The sequence below is a fragment of the Triturus cristatus genome, chromosome 5_2 (assembly GCF_964204655.1).
Source record: "Triturus cristatus chromosome 5_2, aTriCri1.1, whole genome shotgun sequence".
Taxonomy (NCBI): domain Eukaryota; kingdom Metazoa; phylum Chordata; class Amphibia; order Caudata; family Salamandridae; genus Triturus; species Triturus cristatus.
This window is the reverse complement of record NC_140588.1, coordinates 1,013,506,466-1,013,528,314: the sequence shown is the minus strand read 5'-3', so window position 1 is coordinate 1,013,528,314 and position 21,849 is coordinate 1,013,506,466. Positions and strand designations below refer to the sequence as shown.

The following is a 21,849-nucleotide window of genomic DNA, read 5'->3' as shown; positions in this document are numbered from 1 at the left end:
GCGTTGCTTCTCATATAATGATTAACATGATATGCCAGCGTGATTGTCAGGGAAATCCGAAGCTCACACGCGACCAGTCTTAGTGACCAAGCTACGCCCCTGGGCAGAAGAAGGTCTGGAGCGTGGAGCTCAGGCCAGGCCGCAGTGAGTGCTCTGTGAACCCTGTGTGAATGCCTGGGGCTGTCTCCTGGGACAACGGCCCATACCACCTTCCCTACCCAAAAGCAGTCTCGCCAGTCCCCAAGCCTGCAAAATGTGATATCACCCACATGTTAAAGCTCATTTATTTTGAAGTCACTTTTTCCCCAGTGATGTTTGCCTTACTAACCATTCACTCACAAGGCGATGGCTAAGTAGAGGTGTGCCAACTCTGTGTTCTACAATTGAATCATGTGTTCTTTCTGCACACAAAATGGCAACAGCCAAGCGGGCATTACACGTTTCACACACTCCTAGCTGGAATCTTCTACAGCTCATCCGCTTGGCCTCCCCTGAGTATTAAATCGAGTTTTAAAAAGCCAGGATCGCAGAATGTAACGCAATGGTGCAGGGTGCAAACTCACTACCAAGTACTGTGTCACACACAACTTTGATGATACAGGAAACAAATGCCACCAGAGAGGACTGTCTTAGCTTGTCCTTGTTGGAGATTTTACTGAATTCTTAGCCTTCAGGAAACACTTAAAACCTGGTTATTTATTCATTGATTGGATTTTCCTTTCTCTTCAGCAGTTACCTTCAAGAGACTAGCGTCTAGACGCCTTTGGGTATATAGTGCGCTTGAAAAAATTTCATTTCACTTCTGTCGCACTGAGCCTAAAAGTACAGTCGTGCCCCGTCTTAGGTGTCAGGCCAGGAGCTTCCAGAAGGCAAGTCCAGAGCTTTAGGTTTACGCCAATAGGTGGCGCCATATTGCAACAGAAGGCCCCATAAAATTGCCTTGTTTTAGAAGAAGGGAGCGCTACAGTGGCGAAAATGATATTTTGCCTGGAGTTGCGAAAATCAGTGCGCTGTCCTAGACAGGTGGGAAGCCTGAAGATAAGTTGCCTCACATTATTCCTTCCTAGTGGGTTTAGTTTTGTTTGGCATGCATGAAGAGCAATGGTAGCGTCCCAGCCAAGCTGCTGGAAAGGTCCCTGAGGTTGCAGCAGACTGTTTTTGTAAAATGTTGGGCACGGCTGCATTATATAAACAAAGTGCTCCTTGAAGCCCTTGAGCTTAGAGCCAGACACTTCCTTCTGCTCCATTGTGTACATTACAACGCGGTGATGAATCTGTCAGACAAAGGGTGGTTCCGCTGCCCCATCTGCAGTGCCAGTCCCGCCGGGGTGAGGCTCAGCGCCTGCAAACAGCGCCATGGAAAAAGGGGTTTTAAACAGAAAGGTGTTTTATGTCCCCAGCCTGCTGGATACCCCTCCCTCTTCAGAGCCAGATCATTTCAAATACAGCCATCTCACACAAACAATGATGGGGTGGATAGAGGTATAGGGTGGTAAGGGCTATTTAAGAGTTATGGGGTGGGTAGGCTTATATGGTGGTACAAGTCATTTTTGTGTTCAAGGGTAGTTAGGGGTATAGATTGGTAATGTTATTTTTAGAGTTTAGGGGTGGGTAAAAGTTTAGGATGGTAAGGGTATTTTTAGGGTTTAAGTGTGGGTAGGAGGTATAGGGGGATAAAAGTAGTTTTTAAAAAAGGGAGGGTTTAGGGGAGTCACCCCCTAAAAAGAAAAACAATATTATAAATGTTTTAAAATATATATATATAACTTATATAATATTAACTTACCTTAACTATATATGCCATGCGTGGTAAAGGCATGTATAGTAAAGAACACGTGGCAAAGGCATGCGTGGTAAATACATGTGTTGTAAAGTCACACATCCAATTAACCCCAAACCTTTCCTTCTACAGAGGCATACTTGACTTGGGGGGTGTAAACATTTTCAATTATTTTTCCGCAATCATCATTGCAAGGTATGCAAAGTAAGATTGAAGTAATCCATACCTGTATAGGCATCCCATAGAATTATATACCAGGAAGTGACAGTAAAGCAATCAGCGACTCTATACGTATCCCAAAGGGCAATGTAACAGGAAATGACATCAATGTTAGTATGGCCATCTCAGAGGATATGTATCAGGAAGTAACAATACAGCAATCTATGGCAACTTGCACTACTGTACATTCCAGCCCATGGAAAAAGGTGCAAACCCGCTCAAAAAAAGTGGTCCGAACAGGCCTCTTGAAGCCATTCCATATCCCACCTCCACCTCCACCCCCAAACCCTCCCAATCAATCAGACTCAGATTTCTTGGGTGGAGATAAAAGGCTTCCGTTTTATACGCTGCCAGTCATACATCACAGGATGGGTCATAATGCAACATGACCTACTCGAGATCATTGATATGCACCATAAATCATGCCATAATATAGGCCCTAAATTACTAGTCACATACATAAGCCAGGTTGGCAACACTATCACACCTTAAATCACTGACAGCACCATAAGTCACAGGACTTGTCTGTGCTCTGGATGTGAAGGCACCTTTGGGTTGAGCACAGTAGCTTCTAGGCTTCCCTTGCCACCGATGTATAACATCTGAGGCCCTTCTGGTCATGCAGGCGTGCCAATGGTGTTTCTGCTTTGCGACTATAGACTATTCCCTATGGCTCCCACATTGCCCCTCGGTGTCACTGCCGTTAGGTAACTCTTTCCCTTCCTTCGGCCTACTGGTCGTCCTTAGGTGTTTGTGTTATTGCTTACTGGTGCTGTCTCTGCCACCTTATTGAAGGCACATCCGGTGATGTCCTCAATGATGTCATTTACCATGTCCTGAGTTCTATTATAAGTAAAGTCATAAGCAGTGAACGGCGGGGGCACAAATTATAGTTAGCTCAGTAAACTATAACTTTTTTTTGTTTTAAAATATTATTATATTAATACAAAGCCTAACTATAACGTTACTGTAACATTTGTTTTTTTCTGTGAATTTTAACATAAAGTTAGATAATATTACCATACCTTACTATAACGCCACTCTAACCTTTGATTTATTCAGTGAATTTCTAAGGTCTTTTTAACTTAAATTCTTATTACCATATCTATCTGTCTATCTATCTATCTATCTATCTATCTATCTATCTATCTATCTATCTATCTATCTATCTATCTATCTATCTATCTATCTATCTATCTATCTATCTATCTATCTATCTATCTATCTATCTATCTATCTATATGTATGTATGTATATATATATATATATATATATATATATATATGTATGTATGTATGTATGTATATTAATATATATATTGAATACTGGGTAGTTATAGTTAAGTCAGCTGTTTCATAGGAATTTTGTGAGGTGTTTTTTGCCCCATTTGACGAATCTCCACTAAACTTTGCAAAAAGGTGCTACTTTTCAACTTCTTTGTGCAAGCTAAGTTTCAGGATGATCCATTAAGTGGGGGGCCAAGTAAAAAGGGGGGTCCCAAAACGCAAAATCCCTATGCATTTTCCATCGACTTTATTAAGAAGGGCTACAGCAAAAAGTACTAAGTGGAATGACACCAAATTTGGCAGGAAGCTCAAACGTGATACACAGATTGTGCTTTTGGTCATTCGGTGTTAATCTGTTCAGTAATTTTTGAGAAATTAAGGATCAAAAATATTTGTATATCTGGACGGTTGGGTCTGTGAGAGGCACAAGAGACTCTTGTGGGAGTGCCAATTACAATATAGAATGTTCTGATTGGCTCAGGGAGCTTTATTTCCCTTGAGCCATCTCACTCCTGTGGGGTTGGAATCCAGAACAGATGAGGGAAGTCATGCAGTCCCCTCCTCAAGTCCTTATAGGGCCCCGGGGAGCCCACCCAAGGGCCGAAATGCTCCAAAAAGGGGAATGGCGTCTCTCTCCGAGCCATTAAAAGGCCATGGGGACCCTATCACCCAGTGCCGCTATTTCCAATTTAAGGAGAGTGTGGCCGTGCGGCCCCCTTCCTCAAGCCTTCTATGGCCCCTGGACACCATTCCCCGGGGCAAGCTCACAAGCTTTGTCCCAGGGAACTCACCCCGGGACATAGCAGTTTTCCTGTCTGGCGTGGACAGGGAAACCTGTGTTTGAATTTTTTAACCTCCCGCTATGCAGGAGGAAACACATATAAAAGTTTAGATGTGGTTCGCCAAGCGGGGGTTGAGAAAAAAGGGAGTCGCAAAACATTTTTCCCCATGCAATGTCCATGTGGATTTTGTAGTTTTTAAACTCAACTACAGCACGAACCGCTGAACGGATTTACACCAAATTCTGCAGAAAGGTAGATCTTTATTTAGAAGTAGCCCCGTTTATAAATTAGAGGAAATCTGCTCAGTAGTTTGGGAGTTATTAAAGAAAGAAATGTATACATATCTAGGGACATAGATCCTCTACGGATCCACGGGTACCTACTGGTACCCTCGGGTCTGGGGAAAAGCAAGGCCCTGTATGGTAATTATGTATTACTTTGCAATAAAAAGAACATAGAAATACACTGAAAAAAACAAAGGTTACAGGTACATTATAGTTAGGTTGGCATTTTACCCACACAAAACCCTAAAATTCAGCAGTTATAGTTATACTTATAGGTATACTTATCTAAAGAAATTATAACTCGTGCCGTAAAGTAACTTTAGACCACAAGTTATAGTTTCTTAATATAAATCTAGCTATAATGCTGAATTTCTATGGCTTTTTATGGGTAAAACATCAACCTAACAATAACCCCCCTGTAACCTTTGGTTGTTTCAGTGAATATATATATATATATATATATATATATATATATATATATATATATATATATATATATATATATATATATATATATATATATATATATATATAAATATATACGGTTTTTATAATTACCCTTTGTAGGTGTCCCCACTAGTTTTATCTGTGATCCAATTTGTGTACCTCCTAAACATCACTTTTAGACACAACTCTGACCTATCTACATTGTCAAGTGAGCGCAACCCCCTGATGCATCTTCTCTTCTTTTCTCTAACAGAAGATGAAGACTTCAGTCCAACGAAGACGCTCAACCCCTTCCGCCATCAGCAAAGCTCTCAGCAAGTCCAAGGCGCACTCCAGGTAAGACTTGCTACTTTAATCCACTAAATATTTGTTTGAATTTATTAAATAGTAAAAATGCTGTTTTATTATTGATAAAAATCATAAAAAATAATCTTGAGTTTCCAGTGGTGTCCACAGTGCTGTCTCAATTATATATGCCCCTTTCTAGTGATTGCTCCCTGGAACACCAAGGTAGACTCCTCAGGAATTATAGCAAGACGTATTGTTAAAAGCCCATTCCTATAGGTTGCTCTCTGCTTAACCTGGGTGGACCATAATTACATGCCCTATGGTAGGTCAATTCAGGCTCGGCGGTCCATTTGGGTAGAGGGGCCACGCCGCTCCACCTTTTGCCCCGTATGAACAGTGTCTATCAGGCTGAACAAAGGTCAGCGTGACAGACACTCTTAACTTTCAGTACAGGCAGCCAGGAGTCAGACATGCGCATTTAGTGCTGGCTCCTGGCTGCCTGAACTGAACTTTGCTGGGCTGAGGAAGTCACAGCTCCTGTGGGTGCAATGTCCACAGCTCAGCAAATGTCCTGGGGGCCCTCCCCTCACTGATGAGGGGTAGCGTCACTAATATCCTCGCATCTGGGCACTTCAGTTTTAAGCCCTGAAGTTCCCAGGGTCGAGTGTCGATCAGTGACACTTCACCACAGAGTAGGGTGGGTCAGTAGTCTCACTGACCCCATCCCACTCTGTGATGACGTTGGGACTGCTTCCTTCCCTCATGGGCTCACCTTAGGTCAGCCATTGAGGGAAGGAAGCAGTCCCAAGCCTTCTGGAACCGCCGAGGCAGAGCTGGCTTGAGGTAAGTATGTGTTTTGTTATTTGTTATTGTTTGGTGCGTGGGTGCGTGTATGTATGAATGTTTGGGTGTGTTGTGAATGAATGTGTTTGTGTGTGTGTGCGCTCATGTGTGAATGCATGGTTGTGAGTGTTAAGTGTATGTGTGCATCTGTGTGTGTCCCGTCCACCCCCCTCCCTCCAAAACTTACCGGCTGCCACTGGGTCACTCTAGAGTGGACTTATGAGACTACTCAGAACTTGTAGCATAGCTTATTGTTCAAGGCCCATTCCTATGGGTTGCTCTCTGCTTAACCTGGGTGGACTCACCAGGGCATGCACCATGGCTGCCCCTCTGACACTCCGCAGTGGACTCATTACAGCATCTACTATAGCTGACGGTGTAATGCTCATTCCTACAGGTTGCTGCCTGTCACTCCTGACTGAACTCCACAGGGTTGGACCATGGGCGGTTGCCTAATTTCTCATCCGCATGCGCTGCTCCCTGCTGCTCGTAGGTGACTCCCCGGAGCCGAGCCCGCAGCTGGCTGCATAATGATCATTTGTCTTGGCTGCACCTCTGCTGTCACTGTGCCAACTCCTCAGAGCAAGTAACATGGGCGGTTGCATAGTACTGATTCATATGGGCAGCTCCTCTTATGCACCCATATGGAACTTGCCTAGGCACCATATTCAGTGTGGTTCGACCTACACAATAGACTCTAAATATAGGTATGTGCATGCATGACTGTATCATTCCTCATTCTTCTCCAACACTCATGCATATACGCACCTACATGCTTGCGGAAGCATGGTCTGAACAGTCACTTCCATACACACATGGCACTAAAACACTTCCCACAAAGGCCACAATGCACTCACACGCTTTCAATCCATGCACAATCTTACAACTGATGCTTAAGTAGCAAACCATTCCCTCCTTTCACCTTCATGCATAAGTGCAGAGCCAAACACAAACTGATCCTTATGCACAACATCAAAACCCTACCCATATGGACAACATAACACATATGAACTCTTCCATCAACAGTGCCCCCGCACAGGAGTTTGTCATACATGGGCGGAGGCACATTAGAGTCTTTTCAGGGGTATGAAGTGCTATATAAAGCCAAGTACATCACAATACAGAGTCTGCTGTCTTGGCTGTGAGAGAGCATCTTTGGTCTGTATTAGACGCTGGCCAGATGGCGCTGATCCTGTTGGATCTTAGCGCTGCGTTTGACACGGTGTCTCATGCCATTTTGTTACAACGTTTGGAGGAGGCGGGGATTGTTGGCTCGGCCCTAAAGTGGTTCTCTTCATTTCTTAGTGAAAGGTCCTTTAGGGTTGCTGTCCCCCCTTTTTCCTCAGGCATCCATTCCATCAAACAAGGTGTCCCACAGGGTTCCTCCCTCAGTCCCCTGTTATTCAATCTTTATGTCCAACCGCTGGCCGCAGTGGCGAGAAACAGAGGACTGACCATGGTCTCCTACGCTGATGACACTCAGCTGGTGGTAGCTCTTTCTAGCGACACCAAAAGGGACGCCCTGAAATTTCGAGGCGACCTGGCGGTGGTCGCTGAATGGATGACAACTAACTGCCTCCAGCTGAATGCGAGTAAATCTGAGGTGTTGTTGGTAGGAAAGGACCATGGACTTTGAAGTGAGCTTTGGTGGCCAGAAAATTTGGGGAGTACCCCCCACACGACAGCTTCGGTCACTTGGACAGCACTTGGTGAGGGTCCCCAGGTTCCTGAGAGTGCGGGCAGGAGGCCGTTCCTTTCGTAGTAGGGCAGCCTACCTTTGGAACACATTGCCCACTCACATTCGAAAATATGCGAATTATTTGATGTTTAGGAAAGCCTTAAAAACCCACCTCTTTCCCAGCATGTAGTTTCTGTCTCCTTTTTTTGCGTTAGTTGCCTTGCTGACAGCGCCGGAATGCCCCTTTGCTGGGGCAGCTGTTGCGCTATATAAATGGCAGTAACATAACATAACATAACATAACATAACAATACATGCCCCCCAGGATTACATCTCATGGAGGTTCCATAGCTGTGGTCCTGTAAGGCCCTCCAGCACCCCTGGATGGCGGACCACCGCTGGTGTGTGCAGGGGAGGGGGCTCTACCACCCTTACACACACACATGATTCCGTGTGAGTTTCCTTCTTGCTGCCCACATCAGATTAGCAGGAAGTGGTATTTCACTTAGCACCTCAAACCAGTAGGAAGTGGTTATTCCACAGGACATGCCTCTCTAACATGGGGCGGATGTGGTTCTGCATCTATGCTCACTTCCCCTCTAGTGACGTCAGCTTGTTCTTCAAATAAGCACAGATAGTTACATGTGCACATTACAGTGCATTGATTTGATTTCTAAATAGTAGAATTCCTCAGGCTCAGCGCAATTTTAGTAAATCCATGCAAATAAATAATAGTTATGGGCTGCGACCCTGGGACGTGTGCAAGTGGAGTCCCTAGAGGATCATACTGAAGGCATAGAATGTCATTTGATTCAAACAAATCGTAGAAAATGGCCACGTGACACAGCCCTATTCAATGATGGTGATTAATAGTAGGACAGAAATGATGTCAGTGAAGGCACGGAGGGGAAAGAGCAACATTTTAACAAAGAAAAGGTGGAGCACGGCAACACGGTGTTCAGAGAGTGCCCCAGCAGCAAGTGGATAGCAAAGTGAAACACATTAAATTATATATATATCTTTTGAAACATATATACAGAGAAGGTGAACAGGAATGAAGATATTAAACAACATTAACCTAGAGCAAATGAAACGGAAAGATTGGTAATCCCTATGTGTACAGAAAGAAACAAGGGGAATAGTTTGTTTCAAATAAACTCCACAAAGCCATTAAACGAATAAGTCTCAAAATTATGGAACTGGCGATTAAATGCGATTTGTAACACGTTACTCAGTTTCCCAGGATACGAGAGTAGTTGCGTAAACTTTAAGATAAAGGTGAGATTCAGAAACATTGAAATGTGCCACATAACGTAGATTTTGTTTTACTTCCAGCAGTATGAATGAATGAATTAACCTTTATTGTTCAGTTAAGTAACACTTAGAAATAAAACACCAGTTAAAATAGAAAATACAATAAAAAGTCCATCTGTAGCGTTGATCTCTGTGACTTATTCGTTCGCTGGTAAAAATAGTTCAGTACACGTGTTGCCCATTTAAAAAACCGCAAGACTCACAAAGACGTTAATAAACTGTCGCAAGGAAAGCGCTTAGTGCATAAGCAGAAAAAAGTAAGCGCAGCGCAGATATGCGCTAAGCCATGAGCAGGTCGTCGGGTCTTCAGGCAGAGGAGTAAAAAATAAATTGCTTATTGCATGCATTTAAAAAAAGGAAGTGAGTGAGTAACAGTATAACTGATGAAACACCCTTGCCGCCAAGGGTTGGTGCGGGTTACAGGGTTGGTGAACCAAGGGAGGGTGAGTGGATGAACAAGCAAGAGACATGCGAGACGTGACCACGCAATGGAGGGCACACCAAAACGTAATACCCTAGGGCTATTGAGAGGGTGGAGTGCAGTAACCCTGGGCGTTGGAGAATGACCACTCACTGGGGCCAGCTTGGTCAATTTACTTTCCACCAGACTCATAAATGTAATGAATTTCCAGTAGAGCATTAGATCTTCTCCTTGTAGGCTGGCCATGGTTGCCTGCCGGCATGTGCGTGTTCGATCCTTATGAAGTGCGGTTTCAACAGACATTATCGTTCTGTCATTAAGGCGGGGCAAGTGTAAACAATGATCTCGATGGAATTTCTCCTCCAGACAGGAGAGTTGCATCGTGAGGGGAAGTAACCCAACCGGTGGATTTGCCTTTTGCCCAAACTGTTCCCCAAGGTACGGTTGAGTCTTTAAGAGACTGTATGTGCCTATTCTCATCCAGGTGTGGGACCTTTTTGACAGCAGCACTTTGTCGTTGAGAGAGGAGAGCTTTTTTGCTACTCAATTTATACCTCTGTTTAAAGCTGACTAAGTGAGTGTTAGAGGCCAAAGAGCCCCTGCCTGAAACGTCGTTAGGGCCTGGTTTGTGTGCCTGAGTGCTTCCTGGATCAGAGATGGCCTTCCACAAGATGCTGCTAAGGGTGACTCTTAACTCATTTTTCAGCTTATAACAGGATTTTAAATATGCACCAAGGCTTTCAGCAGTATTATTTATAATGTTACTTCTTTTAGTCTATAATTCTATTTAGTACCTCATAATGTCCTATTTTCCTTCAACATGGAAATAAATATTTAGTTTTTTTACTAGTAACACCTCATAGTTCTCTTTTTCCCTCATGTTCCCACCACCCTTTATTTCCTTATGCACCCCCTTCTCTCCACCTCTTTTGAATTTTATCTCTGGTATTTCTCCTCTAGTTTCTCGTTTTTGTTTTCCCCATACATCACTTTTTAGGTCTCGCCTGGCGTTAGCAGCGCGCATGCCCTGCTCTCGCCATGCAAGGTCTTCTTGGAATCAATACGGTTCCAGAAGTAATGTCTTAGCTCTGCCTGCAATTTTGATTGGTGCGCATCGTTTTGCATAATGCATTATGTAAAACACAGTGTGATGATTGCACCAGAGGTATTTTAATCCCTCCTGGTTGCTACCCTGTCCACTTTTGGCCCCGCCCCCAAGGATTGGATCTTTTACTTGTGATGGGAGACAGTGTCTCTTAATTAGCCGCTAAGCACTTTTTTTTCCTATTACCGCGTTTATCTTAAACAATGGCTGACGTGCTTTTCTTTTCTCTGGCGCGGCTTTTTCTTATTGTACCGTATGTTTGTTCGGATTGCTTTCGGTTTTAATTGCATTGTGACACTGTGTTAAACAAAAGTGTACTTTTGTTTGGATGTTAAGCAAATGTGTACTTTTGTACTGTGTTAAACAAAAAAGTGCTGCGATGTCCCTTTCCTGCAACTTGTTCTGGCTTGAAAGTGCAAGCAGTCCGGCACCCCGCGCTTCAGCAGTGGTGGCCGCACACACCACTCGCGGGATGCTGCTATTGAGCAGTAACGGCGGCCGCTTCTTGTTTTTTATTTTCGGAGCTCCTTGCATGCTTTCACTTTCACAATGCCGGACCGCGCACACCACTCGCGGGGTCCTGCCCTTGAGCTGTAATGGCACCCGCTTCATGTTAACATGTGCCATGCCTGCTTTAGTGTGAAACAAGCCTGGTATACTTGCTTTACCATAGAGCCGTGATGCACTTTTCCTTCGCGTCTCTTGCCAGCTGGAGCCTGCCCTAAGCACAGGCTTGTGTTACACTCCCTTCCCTGAAACGGCAGCCAGACCACTTCCTAATTACAAGTCCAGCATTTGATTAGCAGACACCGTAGCGGGCTATCCTGGACAAGGCGAAGGACCTGCACAAGGCGCAAACCCAGTCATTAAGCAGCCTCTCCCCTTTCACTCAGTACAAAGGCGAGGCGCCATACTCCCTTGGGCAGGGCAGCGGCCTTGCCTGTAAACTACTCCCTGCCCAGGAACACGCAGACATAGCATTGCAAATGCGTCCTTGTTTGAGTGGATGTTAATATGCAGTTGAATGACAGAGGAGTGCGCCTTAATCTGAAAAGTACTGTTTCAAGATTGTTTTTGCCGAAATCGGTGTCAGTGTGAAATAGCCATGGACAGACCCGGTCCTCAAATAGCATAGCTCCCCACCCCTAAATTGTTTGCTTTTATTGATACAAATAAACACCTCACGCACCTCCACCCCTGCACACTAAAGCATCCCTAAATACTGGCGGAACTCAAATGAACGCCCACGAGTTTAGATCTCTAAAGCTCCATTCTGCCACCTAGTGGCTTTTCCTGAACGCTACCTGCTGTCTATTTGAAGTGACCGAGAATCAAATAAAACAAGCATTGGCATAGCCAATAGGTCTTGCCTTTGGGACCTGCTGCATAACTAAATACTTGTAAGATCCCAAAGGCTAGACCTATTGGCTATGCCAATGCTTGTTTCTTTTCCTTCTCATCTTCATTTTCCCTTTTTGTCTGTTTTCTTTACCCTTTCCTATCCTATTATTCCCAATTTTTTTAATCTAGTCTTTGAATTTTTTTAAATTCAATTTTGTGACATAAAACTTTAGAAGTAATAAATTGTCAAGTAAAACAATTGGCATGTTGAGGTAATATAAAATATTCAAAATACACAGGCTTGGTATGTATGATAACATGTTTAGGAGTAAGATCTAAAGAAGATTCTTCAAAATAATTCCACTTAATGAAGAACCGATGATCTTCTTAGTAGCTGAAGGTACCACTCGAAAGAAAATGCAGCAACTGGGTATGTGGACAAAGTTTAAAGACTAAAATCCTTCTAAAGATATTGTAGTACTAATAAGTAAGCATCAGACTGTGCAAGTAACATGAAAACAAAATAAAGACTACATTAAATGGATGGCTCAGTTTCCCAAAATGTAGAACTATCAGTAGAGCTTGTGCATCACCATGCTATTGGTCAAAAATTCCAATGGAGCGCTAAATTAGATACATCTGGAGTCTCATTAATTTAAATAAATCAAAGGATCACAAAATCAATATTATTGGAGGGCATGCTAGGAAATGAATGAGTTGGTTGTCAATGCACCATCCCTTGACTTGTGATGCAACTACACTCTATTTATCATTTAGCAAACAATCACAATTTTTTGTTCATCTTCAATTTCATTTATGTCTTCTTAATTTCTGTTAGCTATAGAAAACACGAAGGTACCGTTTATGGGTTGGCCGGCGTGGTACCAATGGGAGGGATACTACCTGGCCAATTCCATGTGGCCCAGTATTCTTGAACTTGAACTCCCTAAGTGGTGGCATACCGGGCTTGATTTTATCAGGTGTGAGGGAGGTAGAGGCCATAGACATGGCTAGCCACCTCCCCACCTCCTCTCACAACACCTGGTGATTGTGCAAAGCTCCTCCTTAGCAGCCCCTGCCCTGCTGTACAAGACCAAACCTGGGAACCCTCATCAGCCCCTACTGCCATTTACCACCTGATATGTGTAGATAGAAAATGGGAACCAAAAAGTGCCTAGAATACGGGATAATGATACGGAAAGGGAATTGCTAACTCTTGGTGCGCAAAGTTATTCCCAATTGTGAGGAGTGACACTCATGATTGCACAGTGCAGGGGTGGAATTGCCAACCAGAATCTTTACTGATCATTTATGGGTTTTTTTGGATTTGTTTCTCTACAAGCTCTTTGAAATGACCAAAGTGATGTGTGGGACTACACAAAACTTGTACATGAATCCATAGATACATGCTGTCCCAGGGCAGACATGCGATAGAAAAGTCCATAAGTACCTTCACAAGAATCATGAGTACCGACCCCCTTCTCTGCACTCCTTCCTATCGCATGGAAGAGAGAAAGGAACATTAATGCTTTATTCTTATAAGAAGTAAAAAAGGACACCCGTCGTTCTGAATCTCACAATGTATGTCCATCATTTGGCTCACATTAGATTAAATATTGCTTTGCTTGAAATAAATGTCAATTTATAAATTGATTCTTAGTACTAGGCAATCTGTGCTGGCCAAAAGACACACAATTGATGGACGGAATGCAGAACAAATCAAAACATTCACTCCTAATCAAGAGATCTGGGTTAAATCCATCATTCTTTTGCTCACCATGCCACCCCAGTTTAGACCTGGCCATATGCAAATCAGTCTTGGCCCTGTGCCTCATGGGAACAGTCCAGCCCGAACTGCCAAGCCAGGTCCTCCCTGGACCAGAAACAATTATCTAGGACCGGTTTCGGGGGTTTCACCCCTCTTCAGCCAGGATAGCTTAATTCCAGTGGCACAGTGAGCCCAGGACCCACGTCTGGGCATATCTGGTGCACTTAGGGCAAGAAAGCAAAAGTCACACAATTGATGGACGGAATGCAGAACAAATCAAAACATTCACCCCCAGTCAAGAGATCTGGGTTAAATCCATCATTCTTTTTCTCACCATGCCACCCCAGTTTAGACCTGGCCATATGCAAATCAGTCTTGACCCTGTGCCTCATGGGAACAGTCCAGCCCGAACTGCCAAGCCAGGTCCTCCCTGGACCGGAAACGAGCATCCTAGGACCGGTTTCGGGGTTTCACCCCTCTTCAGCCAGGATAGCTTGATTCCAATGGAACAGTGAGCCCAGGACCCATGTCTGGGCATACCTGGCGCACTTAGGGCGAGAAAGCAAAAGACACACAATTGATGGATGGAATGCAGAACAAATCAAAATCAAAATCTGTGCTGGCCCTGTAGGGATAGGGCTATCTGTTGGAAATGTTTCTAAGCCATTTGGAGGTGGGAGTGAGTGACGGAGTTTGTGATTGAGTAGCTAAACTACAATTATATAGCTAGGCATTCTTGAAGCGGTGGAAGGGTGCCACGAAAAGTAGCCAAGCATGTCTAGGCTGCCTGAGACTACAACTATCATCTTAAAAGCTGGTGCACTTCCTCTCACTACATCTCGGGGGATGTTAAGAGGCGTTCTAGTTTATTTCGGGGGGAGATGTGGCATAACTGCCATGAGCAGCTGCCTTTGGAACTTGGGAGCCAGGTTTGAATCACTTAGGATCTTATTACGAGTTCGGCAGTCCGACCGCCAAAGGACCGTGTCAACGCCCTCCAAGTTCCCACTTCACTTTTGGCCTTCCGACCGCCATGTTACGGGTTTCCCCAGGGTCCAGCGGTGTGCCTGCGGCGCTCTTTCGATTTGGGCAATGTATTCCTATATATATCGATGACTGTGTGTGCATTCTGACTGCATTTGGGTCGAATGCACACATATGCATGAGACATATAGTAAAATACCACCTACCCATTGCCGGAGTCTGACCTATGTTTGGGCAGTCCAGGTAATGGGTATATTTTACCAAAGTACTCACCTGTATTTCACTACTGACAGGGTTTTATTTCTCGGGGTGTACATGCTGCTGTGTAGGTGGGACCTGGAGAAAGGGATCGACCTCGCGATCTGCTGCGAAGAACAGGAAAGGATGAGCATTCAACCCAAATCCTTCTTCTCCACCGACCTTTGGACAGAGGTCCAACCACTGCAGTCGGGTCATGGGATAGCCAACTCGTAATACAGACGACAGTGTTGAGCCTCTGTAGCGCTCTGTGGAGGCTGACTTCTGCCGACCGCGACCCTGGCAGTCTACTAGTAGAGCCAGCGGTTCAGCAGCAGTCTTTGCAAAGCCAATGCGTACAACTCGTAACACGGCGGACGGACCATGCCGTCGGACCACTACTGCCAGGAGCAGGATAGCGGTCCACGTACCGCCAAACTCGTAATGAGGCCCTTAATCTCCACATGCCTAAAAAACACGCAAAAAATTGACCTTGTGTAATGTGATCTCTTGCACATGTAAAGCGCTCCGATGCCTTAAAACCACTTTTACTCTATATAAAACGGCACAAATAAAGAAAAATACAAGTAACAATGCACATAATGAACCAGCTGTACTTAAGGACAATATCGGTTACATAAACCCATGTGATTGAACGTATGGCGGATGATGAGTTTACACACGAAACAAACCAAATGCATACATTACACCTTAACCATTTTTTCAGAGGGTATGTGTGAATCCAGTGGGAAGTTAGGTGGAAACATATCCTGGTGCCACAGACTTGATTGAAAGCTTGTACGATGCTTTATAAAAAATATATACCTACAATTTCAAAGATGAAATCCATCTTTGGCTAAAAGGCACATTTTCTGTAACACTAGTAAGCATCTGTAAATCGCCACCAGAGGTATGGGCTCTATTAAAAAGGACCCCAGGTAGTATTTTTATTAAATGACCTGAATAGCCTATAGCGCGGTTGGAGCCACACTGCGCTTTAATGGGCGTAAGATGCAGCACAACATCTGGTGGAAGTGTTGGGTAAGATGACCTTGTGTTAAATAGATTGAAGAGCCCAGCTGTCTGGACGCGACCTCAGAACATCTGCAGAACCCGAGGTTCAAGGGCACCTTCCCAGGAGCCTTTCATCCCTCTGAGGTCGATGGGACAGAGAGCCAACACTGTGTCTTTGATCAAGATGAAAAACGTTCCATTTCATAAAAACACTGGTAGCAAAGAAAGGGTAATGTTGAAAAAAACCTGCTGATTTCGTTGTTTTTTTCGAGAATTTGTATATGTTTCAGTTCATGGGGTCATAAATTCAGTCTCAGTCGAATTTGTGCTTTTCAACGGCAGCTTCCCTACTCCTAAGCATGATTAACTTAAATTTAGCAAATTGATTACTTAACTTATCCATCAGTCCCTATCCCTTCTAGCCCCATCCAGCGGCCATCTTTAAATATCCTTAAGCACCATGGTTGCTAATGTCACAGGAAGTGCACTTTGCTTCTGTAGACAGTGAGCTTTGATGCATTTCTTTGGTTGTTCCTGGTCTTACATCCCTGTTATGGGCCTGATTCAGAGTTTGGTGACGGATAGCCCGCTTGCCGTATTACAAGTCCATTATATCCTCTGGCACTTGGGACGGCTAAAGCCGTCCACCAAATTCTAAATCAGGCTCCATGTCGCGTCACCGGAAAATAATAGTGACCGAACCAATGCTGTGGTTGAAGCTGAGAAATTGTTGAAGCTGGGAGATATCTGAGGGACATCCACCCTTCCTAGGATTGTAATATTCAAGTAAGCTGCGTAATTAAATAGAAGCCAGAGCTGTGGGTTCTGTCGAGAGTTTCTTGAGAATTAGGTGCTTTTTGGAGCAACACAGAAGAAGGTGCCAAATGAATAATAATAATGTGAGCAAAAGTTAAAAGCAAGGGTTTCAGCTCACTGCACTAAAGAGAGTAAAGGACTCTGAGATCCGATTACAATGTTATAAGAATGATGTGGCAAAGTACATGCAGCGAGGTCAAAGGTAGGGAGGGTTGTATGTGGTGTAACAGAGGTGAACAAAGTAGGTGGGGGATATTTCACTCAATGTATATGGGAACAAAATGTTGCAGCTGGGTTACAGCTCATGGCAGATGACAGATGTAGCCGGTGTGTGGTCTGGCTCAGGGAATGCTTAAACTAACAGGCAGAGGCATCGAGGATTGAAGTGAGCCCATAAAATTGCCAGAAAGTATGCTTGCCTGCCAGTAAACATTGCCTTTTACCGGCAGTTTCAGCTATTTCTGTTCAGCACAGTGGGGTCTTTTGTTAATTTTGGGGCATTATTTTTCAGCCTATTGTAGTTCCCTTTTAATATTGACAGCAGCAATTGGCCTAAAGCAAATAGACCTGGTCTTGCCTGCTTGCCTTTTGGCTTTTTTAATGCTTTTTTTGGTCTTTTTCATGGTGTTTGGAAAACTTTATTGCTGCCGGGGAAGCTGTCAGGCCCTTGCCAATTAAAAAAAATTGCTAAAAGCAAAAATATTTTTTTGCATAAAAAAGCATACATTGCCAAAGTAGCCCCTGGCATTGAAGGGAACTACTTTGTGTGAGGATGCGATCCTTGTGAAAGAACCAAATGCTGTCACTCACAGTGAAGTTAACCAATGGCTGAAGTGGGCTGACCCACTGTCCCATACTATAGTGGGCGGAAGAAAAATGTGAGTGGCATAATAGCAGACCAATGGATGAAAAGGTCTGACTGACATGTTATACATAAATCTAGGTAAAATAAAAAGGTCTTGGCTCACGCCACACCAAACAAAGCCTTAGTTGGATGTTAAAGGTTATGAGATCTTCAAGGAGTCACCTGTGCCCAAATGAAGTTATTGACAAGCTGGATGGAGATTCCTTATAAGTGTGGGCGAGCAACGTTGTGGCTGGATCTCCAATGGGAATCCAGTATTTTCTTGGCTTCCTTATAGGTAGGACGGTTTCACTGGAGGCTCAGTTTCCTGGAACTCTACCAATACCAGATTAGTTTCGTCTTTAGGAGGCCTACGCCAGAACACTTCTCTCTCTCGCTCCACTGTGTTATTTGTCAGAAATGAGTACCAGGAGCCCAAGTGCGAATTCCGGCTTCATCTGTCACGCGGGCTTGTATTGTCAGGAGAAGCGTGGCAGGATGGAAGATCCTGAAGTCGACAGGCATTGTGCGGATGCACGAGTCTGTCCCTTCCAGCACACATTTGTCATTCATCCAGTGTTCTGCCTTTACTAAAGTTGGACTTCAAATTAACTGCTTTATTGAAGAGGGGAGGACAGAAGGGAACTTGTTTTGCCTGCATGGAAAACCAGTGCCATCTGCTGGAGGGATGTCGGTTTGTATCTGCAGCGTGGAAGCCACTGGCACACATTGCTGTGGGACTGAGTTTGTGTAGACTGGCTGTGAGTCCATTCATACAATCTGCCCGAGGGTTTCTGAGAGTCTGTATATTACGATGCACACGTACATACGATTGGATTTACAAGTCGAGGTCATGCACACAAGATGGCCTTGCACTTGTGAACCTTTGTGCAATAAATTCCCACCCAAGAGGCAGTGTTTAATTTGAGCCGGTGGTTCCAGGTGAGGCTCACCATTTTTGGGGACCAGCACTTATTTTTCTAAATCAGTCTTTTGCCCAGAGCAAGATAGAAAAAACATGCAAGGAGAAAAAAGGAAGAAGACAAAGATTGTAAACACGCAAAAGACAGAGAAAGCAGATACCTGCAAGAGAGAGATAAAGGGCAGTGAGCATCTCGAGGTGGATTAAAGAGGCATGAGGTGGAATCGAGACTACACAGATTAAAGAGGCATGAGTTGGAATCAAGACTACGCAGATTAAAGAGGCATGAGTTGGAATCAAGACTACGCAGATTAAAGAGGCATGAGGTGGAATCAAGACTACGCAGATTAAAGAGGCATGAGTTGGAATCAAGACTACGCAGATTAAAGAGCCATGAGGTAGAATCAAGACTACGCAGATTAAAGAGGCATGAGGTGGAATCAAGACTACGCAGATTAAAGAGCCATGAGGTGGAATCAAGACTACACAGATTAGAGAGGCATGAGGTGGAATCAAGACTACGCAGATTAAAGAGGCATGAGGTGGAATCAAGACTATGCACATTAAAGTCAAGTCAAGTCAAGTCAAGTCAAAATAGTCTTTATTGCGAATATTTCATCATAAAAGACATACTAAGAAAAAACCATCAATACAAATTAAAACATACAGATATGTGTTGGGAAAATATACATAAAAACCTATAAATAAATGTTCACATTAAAAACACCAATAAAAAAGTATTAAATATACAATATTACAATGACTTGGTCGAATTAAAATTAATGTCATTTTTAAAATTTATGTCATAGCAAACCAATGATGATAGAAGCAAGAAATGGTTAAGGGCTGATACACCGATTACGTAAAAGCCATGCCCAGTTTAAGTATTTGGCCACACCAATAGTCACAAAACTTGAAGTACCAGATTTCAATATTCTGCTAGCATTTGATACTGTTCTGATTCCAAGTTTGCGACATACAGGGCGTAACCACAGCTTTCTTGGGTGGATATACACCGGGCAAACAAACAAGAAATGATCAACTGTTTCAGTCACATCCTCACAATGGGGACATCTGTCATTACCCGGGGTAGACCAATTTTTGGTAAAGGAGCGTAACGGTAAAGTGCCTAATCAAAATTGATGATAAAGTTTCCTATCCTGCAATTTTGTGATTAGATCCCAGTATACCTCAAGATATGGGTCATCCTTATTGGGCAGGTATGTTATGGTCAGGGGGCCTCCAGTCATGGTGGCAAAATGCTTATCTTTAACCCACTGCCAATATGTGTCCCTAAAAATCTTTTTCTGGGGAAAAACAGCTGTCTCTGGGTTAGACCACAATTCACCCAATCCCATATCAGTCAGGGTAGATTTAATTTCAGACAACCAACCGATTCTGTGGGAGCCCCCATGATTTTTAACTTCAGACAAAGCATTGGCATAATGAGACAACTCGGGTGTGGTCCACAATCGTCGCCAAAACGCCAGTGGCCTGAACCGCACCATGTCCTCTACAGGGTGGCAACCCAGGTCATATAAGAGGGGTATACGTGGCGAGGACTGTGGTAACCCTACTGCAGACCTAAGAAATTTATTTTGAGCCAGCCTCAGGGAATTCAAGTTGCTAAACCCCAGATTTCAGCACCATACATAACAGCTGGAAGGATTTTAGTCCCGTAAATTTTTATCAGGGGAGCCATAGGTTTAGTTACCGAAAGCCTATGTTCCCTAAGTAGTGCTCCACCCAGTTGAGTATGTTTAAGAGTATAGTGGTCAATCTGAGGCTTCCAACTGAGGTTGTCAGAAAAGGTAACCCCCAAATAGGTGAAGGTAGAAGTCTGCTCCAATACTGCTCCTCCCATTTCGACCTTGGCCCTAACCGGTCTGGTACCACGTAAGACCATAAATTTGGTCTTCCCCACATTGACCTCTAGCTCATGATCGCGGCAAAACAACTCAAAACGGGTCAGTGCTAACTGGAGCCCCTGACGCGTTTTAGAAATGAGGAGAGTGTCGTCCGCGAACATGAGCAAGGGAACTTTCATACCAGCCAATGTTGGCACGTCAGTCGGAAAATTAAAAAAATAACCAATTACCCCATTAATAAACAAAGAAAAGAGGGTAGGGGCCAGAACACAGCCTTGTCTTACCTCCTTGGACACTACAAATTTAGAAGTCACCTCCCCTGGTTTCCCCCAACGAACCTGGGCATATGTAGAGTCGTGTAGTCTTGTCAACAGCCTCAATATGCCAGTTGGCATAGACAGTGCCCGGAGAACTTCCCATAGTTTGAATCTTGGGACAGAGTCAAATGCAGACTTAAGGTCCACAAAGGCAGCAAAAAGCATGCCACCACCAAGTAATACTTCTTTCCAATATAATAGGGTGAACCTAAAAGCCTGATCAATAGTTCCAACATGGGAGCGAAAGCCCGCCTGTAGTGGAGTTAAAATATCGGTCTCAGAAATCCAACTCTGGATGCGGCCCAATAAAAGGCGAGCAACATTTTTTTGGGCTGCGTCTATGAGGCTGATTGGGCGGTAATTGGCTGGGGCAGAGCGATCACCTTTCTTATAGATCGGCAATATCTCTGCCCCAAACCAGGTATCTGGAATCAGCGCACTACCAGCCAGGGCATTAGCAAGGATGGTCAGGTATGGAGTCCAAAGGTCCTGGTCCTGCTTAAAAAGATCAGCCGGAATGCAGTCAGGGCCCGGGGCTTTACCACTTGGAAGAGATTTCAAGATTGCCTTCACTTCGCTAGGGGCGAACCGTAACTCTTCCATATCGGCATCAGGCCACAGAGCTCTTCCAGGGGTCTCACTAGACTTGAACTGGTTTTCGAAGAAGGACACCCACTGAGCAGGATCAACATAATTAACCGGAACCATATCCTGTGGGTTCTTGCCCCATTTAAGAACACATATTCCTACCCTCACAAGCCTCAAATAGCTCCCTCCACCGATTTTCGTCCCAATTTTTCTTGGCTATTATTTGGGCAGATTTATACTCGGATCTACAGCTCCTAATGCTTTCTGGTATTCTAGATTTGATGGCTAGTGAAAGGGCTTTGCGAGATTCTCTACAGCTTATATCAAACCAAGAGTTATCCCCCATGGGTTTAAATTTACCTTTAACAGGGATGCTCTTGACAAAAAGGGACTTAAGACCTGCAAATAAGTCTCTATGAATATCTGGGATGCTGCGCTGAACCCCAGCGTCAGATTCGCAGCTAGTCAATTTATCCATGGCTACATTGACCAGATTCCTGATTGCTACCTGTGCAATGGCATTAGAAGCAATCTTGGGCCAGCGAACCCTTCTCTGGTCATTAGTTAAGATGGCATGCGCTTGCACGACACATCCGTCATTGGTTAGAGGGCCATTAAAACTACTGTCTGAAAGTAACAACGTCAGGGGATTATGGTCGCTTTCCATCCTGTCTGTCACCACCATATCAATAACAGCCGACCA

At 44.1% G+C, this 21,849-nt stretch overlaps 1 protein-coding gene across 1 annotated transcript in view; it reads left to right on the top strand.

Moving 5' to 3' along the window:
* Positions 1-21,849, top strand: part of LOC146829594 (rho GTPase-activating protein 20-like) — a 462,099-nt gene that overhangs the window by 163,517 nt on the left and 276,733 nt on the right. The window contains exon 2 of the mRNA XM_085608292.1: positions 5,052-5,134. Within this exon, the coding sequence (XP_085464418.1) occupies positions 5,052-5,134 (83 nt within the window). The remainder of the gene's footprint in view (positions 1-5,051; positions 5,135-21,849) is intronic.